The sequence below is a fragment of the Lactuca sativa genome, chromosome 2 (assembly GCF_002870075.4).
Source record: "Lactuca sativa cultivar Salinas chromosome 2, Lsat_Salinas_v11, whole genome shotgun sequence".
Classification (NCBI taxonomy): domain Eukaryota; kingdom Viridiplantae; phylum Streptophyta; class Magnoliopsida; order Asterales; family Asteraceae; genus Lactuca; species Lactuca sativa.
Genome location: NC_056624.2, coordinates 142,335,942 through 142,343,971, shown reverse-complemented (window position 1 = coordinate 142,343,971; position 8,030 = coordinate 142,335,942). Strand labels below are relative to the sequence as shown.

At 31.3% G+C, this 8,030-nt stretch overlaps 1 protein-coding gene across 1 annotated transcript; it reads left to right on the top strand.

Moving 5' to 3' along the window:
- Nucleotides 1-829: 829 nt before the first annotated feature.
- On the top strand, nucleotides 830-4,953 carry LOC111887832 (DNA polymerase eta). Its single transcript, XM_023883983.3, has 14 exons — nucleotides 830-1,098; nucleotides 1,367-1,487; nucleotides 1,584-1,695; nucleotides 1,793-1,960; nucleotides 2,041-2,208; nucleotides 2,284-2,387; nucleotides 2,476-2,595; nucleotides 2,684-2,807; nucleotides 2,892-3,005; nucleotides 3,685-3,885; nucleotides 3,982-4,057; nucleotides 4,149-4,250; nucleotides 4,331-4,467; nucleotides 4,564-4,953. Exons 1-14 carry the CDS (start codon nucleotides 1,023-1,025, stop codon nucleotides 4,831-4,833), a joined length of 1,893 nt encoding a protein of 630 aa, XP_023739751.1. The 5' UTR covers nucleotides 830-1,022; the 3' UTR covers nucleotides 4,834-4,953.
- The last annotated feature ends 3,077 nt before the right edge of the window (nucleotides 4,954-8,030 follow it).

The following is an 8,030-nucleotide window of genomic DNA, read 5'->3' as shown; positions in this document are numbered from 1 at the left end:
TATTATCCACGACACCTCGTTTATACACCAAAAAATGACCGGTTACAATAGCAATCGGAAGATCAAACGTTGTAATAAACAAACAAACATAAGACGTAATCGCAACCGAACGAGGAGCCATTCACAATTGAATGACACATCAAAAAACGACCCCTTACCACATGCTATTTTTTCGCAAATAACATTAAATTAGATTTGTCATAAGGCATATAAATGAGGTGCTTTCAACAACACAACAAAAATATTCTTAAGTTATATAGAACAAAGATTAATATTGTGATAATTGGTAGTAAATTAAAGAGTTAGAGGTTTAGATAAATATAATCAATGTATTAGATATCTTAAATATATATTTGAATAATTTATGTTATAAGATTTATAAATAAATTAAATAACTTCTATTATAAGATTTGTAAAAGATAAAAATAAAATAAAAGTTAAAGATATAAAATCTACCATAATAAATGAAAATGTTATTGCCACTTGTCATTCTCTCATTTAATTTGCCACATGTCATTTTGTTATAATTTGAAATATATTTATTTTCCACTTGTCAATTACATCATTATTCATTTCCACTATATCATTAATTTAGTTTCCATAAATTAAACTTACTATAATAACTATTAATTTCAAATTTGAAATTTGAAATAAATTTACACTTTAAACCATTATATTTAACATTTTATTATAATAACTCATTTAGTACACGGGTCTAACAATTAAACACATAATTTTAATTAATTTATTTTTTTGCATGTTTTTTTTTTCATAATTTTCACTTAATTCATATTTCAAACTCAAATAAACTTCTTATTTAATCGCTCTTATTTAACCTTATGTTTTAATTAAGCCAATTATAATCCCTAACTCCCTTAAATTCGATCACCGTGTTATTTAAGGGTAACAAGGAGGCTACCTCTGATATTAAATCTCTGATATTAAATAAAGGAAAAATCCTTTCCGAAGCTTCAAATTGGAGGGAAAAGGTGAACCCGTAGACGTGCGAACCAACGTGAGAGATGCCGGTGGCGCGACCAGAGTCGTCCGATTCCAGGGTAATTGCTCACGTCGACATGGACTGCTTCTACGTGCAAGGTTTCTTCCTTCACTTCCCTTATTAGGTTTTCATCAAACTTCTCCACCGAAGTAATATTTGGGATTGTTTGTTCTTTTAAGGAGTTGTTCTACCTTTATTCAAGGAGTTGTTCTCCTATTATTAACAAGGAAAATCATGGAATTTCACTTCCCAATTCGAGAAATTGAAAACCCAACTGTTATTTATGTTCGATTTTCTGTTGGTGGAAATCCAATCTGATTGAGTATCAATGAATTTCTTCTTCTCTAATTCGTCTTCTCTTTCTAGTGGAGCAACGTAAACAACCTCACTTAAGAGGTCAACCAACTGCTGTAGTACAATACAACTCTTGGCAAGGTGGAGGCCTGATTGCAGTCGGATACGAAGCTAGAAAAGATGGGGTGAAACGGTAACATCTGACATTGTATTTCACGCCATTGATGACAAGTTTTTACAAAGTAAACTTCTAAATTCCAATTATATCCGTGTTTCTTTTGGTATTAAGCTCAATGCGAGGTGATGAAGCAAAAAAAGTTTGTCCCCAAATTCATCTGATCACAGTTCCAGTAGCCCGTGGTAAAGCTGACTTAAACATATACCGAAATGCAGGATCAGAGGTTCATAAATTTCAAAACTTTTTGATCTTTTCTGAATGTATGAACTCTGAATTGTAGAGATTTGAGATTTGTGTGGTTACTCTTTCTATTTTTTCAGGTTGTTTCCATTCTTTCAAGAAAAGGTAAATGTGAGAGAGCATCAATTGATGAAGTGTACCTTGACCTAACAGATGCTGCTGAAAAACTATTGAAAGAAACACCACCAGAAAGCTTGGAAAGCATCCATGAAGAAGTTCTGAAATCACATGTTTTAGGGCTTAATTCAGTAAGAACATTGCTCATAACAGTTATCTTGTACTCTTTATTTTACAATATGGAACATTAACTATACAATCATCTATTCAGAATGGAGATGATAATCACAAAGAAATTGTAAAAGAATGGCTACAAAACAAAAATGGTGATCCTCGTGATAAGTTATTAGCATGTGGAGCCCTAATTGTTGCTGATCTCAGATTGCAAGTTCTACAGGAGACTCAATTCACATGTTCTGCAGGCATTGCTCATAACAAAGTAATTATTATTTTATTTTTCTTTTTAGTTTTTGTATGAAAAACAAAAGATAAAAATATAAAATGTTACTTACAGATGCTGGCAAAACTAGCAAGTGGTATGAACAAACCTGCACAACAAACTGTTGTCCCCTTTTCATCAGTAAAAGACCTTCTAGAAGCTTTACCTATAAAGAAAATGTATGTTTTTTTTTCTTTATTATATAAATTATATAATCCATGTCTTCTATATCTAAATTGAAAATGTTTATTGTTTATATACAATCAGGAAACAACTTGGTGGGAAGCTTGGGAGCTCCTTACAAGTTGACCTTGGAGTTAATACTGTTGGTGATTTATTAAAATACTCAGAAGAAAAACTACAAGATCTTTATGGTGTCAACACAGGGTAATTAACTAATTAACTAATTATTATTTATTAGTAATAGAAAGTGTTACAAAATTTATTTTTTGTAATTTTTTAAAATCTATTTTAGTACTTGGCTATGGAATACTGCAAGGGGAATGAATGGGGAGGAAGTTGAGGAACGTCTGCTTCCTAAAAGCCATGCTTCAGGGAAGACATTTCGTGGGCCAAGTGCCCTAAAAACACTTTCTTCTGTGAGTTTGAGTATTTCTCTTTCCTTTGACTTTTAAAGTGAAATTGACTTATGATTTATGAAGGGGTTTTTATAATTGTTTTAGGTTGAAAATTGGCTTAAAGAGCTTTGTGAAGAATTAAGTGAGCGACTTCAGACGGATCTAGAGACAAACAAACGAATTGCACATACGCTGACATTGCATGCTGATGCATACAAGGTTGCTAGCTGATAGCTGAAAAACTAGCTGTTATATGAAAAGTTAGCCGATAGCTGAAAGCTAGCTTTTATATGAAAAGTTAGCTATAGCTGAAAAACTAACTGTTATATGAAAAGCTTGCTGATAAAAAATGGCGTTTGGTAAAATTAGCTGGAAGATATAAAATGACATAAAAGACATTTAAAAGAATATGTTTCCTAAAATTAATTAAGGGGTATATTTGGAAAATTAGAAAAAATCTTCTGAAAGGCTAGTTTAAGGCTAAGTTTGGCGTATTAGCTGAAAAGCTAGCTGGTATATAGAAATCTAGCTAATAGCTGAAAAGTTTACCTGTAAAAAATAACGTTTGGTAAAAGTAGCTGATAAGCAAATTTAAAGATATAAAATGACATAAAAGAGCATTTAAAAAATATATGTTCTATAATTAATTTAGGGGTATATTTGGAATTTTTTTATAAAAGCTTCTGAAAAGCTAGTTTGAGTAGTTTTTTTCAAAAAACTAGCTTATAAGTTATTTTTTATTTTGTCAAACATGACAACTCAAGAAATCTCAAAAAATAAGTTAGCTTATCAGCTAGCTGTGACCCACTAAACACAACATTAATCTTTGTAGTTTATACTTTATTTTTCCTGGTATTATGATTTTTTATTTTTATTTTATAAAATCTTCTTTTTGCAGACTACAGATACGGATTCACACAAAAAGTTTCCTTCCAAATCATGTCCTTTGAGATATGGAGCAGGGAAGCTTCTAGAAGATGCTATAAACCTTTTTCAAGGTGGATTACGCGAATACATGAATCCCATGGGAAACCAATTTTGTGGGTGGAAAATTACTAATTTGTCTGTTACAGCTAGTAAAATTATCGCTATACCATCTGTAAGCATTCATTTTTTTTTTTTTTTTTTACTCTTGTATATTAAATTATATATATAAAATAAAATTTTGTATCTTTATATTTGGTGTTTTTTAAAGGGGACTTCCTCGATTACAAAGTACTTCCATTGTCAAGATCCTGGTGAAAAATCTGATCTTTTGTCAACGCTAAATGGTATTTTATTTTTATTTTTTTAATGATAAGTTTGTTGTTGTTTAAATATTTGTTACTTTTTGGATTTAATTTGAAATTGAAATATGTTTAGACTCTCATGAGAGTGAGCTGAAAATGGAATTTGGTGGGGAACAGAGTACAATTACACATGATGAAAGTGAAACAAGTTTTGATCGAGTTGATTTATCTTCAGGTTCATTTTATTTATTTATTTATTTTAAATATACTTTTTGTATTATCTCCTACCTTCATCTGAAAACAATATTCATGTAGGACATGAAAGCTGTTCAACTTCAAATCAGAATGAGTTACAACCAAAATTATCCATAAAAGAAACGAAAATAAACCACCTTAGCAATGGTAAAAATATAAGATCAAACGTGCATAAAAGAAAGCCAACAAAAGAAAAGGTCTGTTTACTCCCGACCCCCTTTAGTAAATTACAAAATTGCCCTTCCGAAAATGATAAGTTATCTTTTTTTTTTTTTTTTTCTGAATTGTTGCAGGGAGAAACGTCTTCCATCCTGAGATTTCTCCAAACGAACTCAAGTCAACTTGGTCAAACTTCATCGGCTATGGAGGGTGGGAGTTTGACCAAAAGTCAAAATCGACAGACAACAAACACATGGGGTTATAATTTAGATGAAATTGATCAATCTGTGGTTGATGAATTACCACGTGAAATACAGGAAGAACTTTATGCTTTGCTTCCACGTAAGAAAGCAAACATGGTGAAACGAGGTTCTAGTATTGCTCATTACTTCTCGCCTAAATAGAGAAATTTAAAGTAAATGTAAAAAAGTTAAATTATGTGTTGTGATTTTTGTATATATTTTGAGACAAATTTGTATTGTTTCTTGATTTTAATGGTTCTATAAGATTGTTGGAACTTGGAAGTGGTAGAGTTTAAAGGTGTAAATATTTTCTGCTAAATATGGTTGGGCTTTTTTTATTGTTTTTAAATTCGCATTTGTTTGATTGGGCTTTCTTATAAAGATAAATGTGTTTTCAAAATTTCAATTTCTTTTGTTTGCTTGTAATTTATTAAGATCTAAAGCTATTTTTATTTATAAATAATTAGAATATGACAATAATCATTATTATTTTTAAAAAGGGTTAAAGGAATCATAGCAAGAGATCCCAAAATGACCAATGAAAGACTGGACAACTTTGTATAAAAAAAACAATTTGTAGAAGGTGATGGATAGTAACGACTAGCCCTGTCGAAAATACTCGTACCCGATATCCGAATTACCCATCCGATTTTTTCAGGTATCGGTAATTCAGGTCAGGTATCAGGTTAATTTTTTCGGGTATTCGGGTAACTTGATTTTTTTCCAGGTCGGGTATAGGATACGTTTGTTGGGTTTTGGGTATACCCAAATTACCCGATTTATCTTTAAGAAAAATGGCCCAATATGTAAATACCACTTATCCCTTTTATGGTATGTCTGTCCCAATTCCATTCTTTCAGTTTACCTTGTTCTTTTTTCTTTCTAACCCTCGTCGATCATCATCACCGCTTATCAACTCGTCATTAGCTTCGTTTTGTGAAAGCAGGGTTAGTTATCTTATTGCCTTTGATTTGCATAGTCAAGTTATTTTCTTGAAGTTGGTATGTTGTTCTTGAATGTTATTTAGAAGCAACATATAACAACTTAGTGTCCCATGACATGACTTATTAGCAATAGATAAGTTGGTATGGTCACTAAAATTCTAAATATGTTTGATTTTAGCTACCATTTATAGAATCATACTGTTAATTTTTTTTACCAATTAGGACATTCCTATTTGAGAATGCAACCGGTTTAGCCTAACAATTTTAGTTATAGTTTCATGTTTTCAGTAATTTATCGAGTAAGAAATTGCCCTATTATTTTTCCATTTATAGAGCTCTTAAAAAATTTGCCCTATTGTTGTCATTGAATGTTATTTAGAAGCAACGGATAAGAAATTGCCCTATTGTTTTATAAGATGCTGAACTTGTTACTTTATTATGATTAAGAAATTGTAGTTAAAAAAGTTAACGTGTAACCTTTTTAAGTAGTAAGACAGTTTTTTTTCTTTTAAAAATATTTTACTTCGAATATCTACTCATTGTTGCATTAAAACTTTAAATATTTTCAAAGACCAACCTTTCGTAGTCATTTTTTTTTTCCTAATTTACATGTTTCTTAATAGTTTTTCAGTTTTTCTTTTAGATGTCAAAAACGGATGACTATATTGAAGTGGAAGATGACACGATTGAAGTTGGAAACCAAACCAATGATCAAGTTCCATAAGAAAAAGAGAAAAAACATAAAGAATTCAACAAATATTGAAAGTTTGGAAGGAATTTGAAAGGTATAAGGACGAAAAGGATGTTCATAGATGCAAATGTAAGCATTGTGGTGGCGGGAATTACAAGTGCGAATCAGGTGGTTATGGGACCAAAAATATAGGTTATCATTTAACTAATGTAAAGTTTAATTGACTAAACTTAGTGGTGGACAACAACAATTAGCTTTCCAATATGGCAATGAAAACAGATTGTCAACTTGGAAATTTGATCAAAATGAGAGTCGGAAGGCTCTAGCCCAAATGTTATTAGTTGACGAACTTCCTTTTAGCTTTTTAGAAGGTGCGGACTTTAGGTATTACAATAGTGTTACTTAACCATTGTTTAAAGTTCCATGTAGAAGTACAAGCACAACGGATGTCTACCAACTGTTTGTAGACAAAAAAGAAAAAATCCGTGACTTTATTAAAAAAATGTTGGTAGAATATATTTGACCACCGATACGTGGACCTTTAAACAACAATCATATTATATTTGTCTCACCGTCCACTTTATTGATAACGAATGGAAATTGAAAAAAAAATGTTGTGTTTTTCTTCTCAAGAGAGTCATTATGGGGTTGATATTGGAAAAATGGTTGAAAAATTAATGGAGTGGGAAATAGAAAATGTTTTCACAATTTTGTTGACAATGCAAGTGCGAATGATGTGGCAATTGACTTTTTGAAAAAAAGGTTTCAAAACTCCAAACAAGTATCTTCTAAATAGGAAATGGATGCACATTCGATGTATTGCCCACATTTTAAATTTAGTGATGTAATATGACATAAAAAAAGTTGATAGGGCGGTTGAGATAGTTCGATGGGCGGTTAAATGGATTAGACAATCGCCTTCTAGAATTCACAAGTTTACCGAGTTTGCTAAGGTTGCTAATCCGGGTATAACGAAACACTTGAAGAGAGATGTGCCAACAAGATGGAACTCTACTTAACATATGTTGGAAATTACCCAAGCTTATGAAAAAACTTTTAAAAGATATGGCATTGAGGAATTTGATTTTCGGTACGAAATTGAAAAGGCGGATATGTCGATACCTTTATCAAGCGATTGGGAAAGGGTTAGGAATGTATGCCATTTTTAAAACCTTTTCATGACGTTACTTTGAGGATTTCTAGGATACTTTATGTGACATCAAACACAGACATTGAATATATATATTCCATTCGTATGCTCTTGGATGATGCTATTTCCGATTCTAGTCTTTGTGATATTGCATTGGCCATGAAAATAAAGATTGATAAGTATTTTGGCGACATAGAAAAAATGAATTTATTGCTCTACTTTGTTTTGGTTCTCGATTCGAGGAACGACGTAAAGTATTTGGTTATCCCACTTGAGAATCGTTATGGAGAAAAGAGGGTGGAGGCCAAAAAGAAATATGTCATAGATTCTGTGTATGAATTATATAATGATTATATTAAAATTCATTCTCCAAGTTGTACTTCAAGTACTGCCGAGTCTACCACTTCATCATCGATATTAGGAAAACGCCAAAACTCGGATTTTATGGAACCTAACCCCCATTGAGAAATAAACTAAGAGAAAAGATGAAGACGAACATAGTTGAATCAATTGGGGAGTTAGAAAAATATTTGCAAGAAAGTGTTGAACACGACTCAAAAATGTTTAATATTCT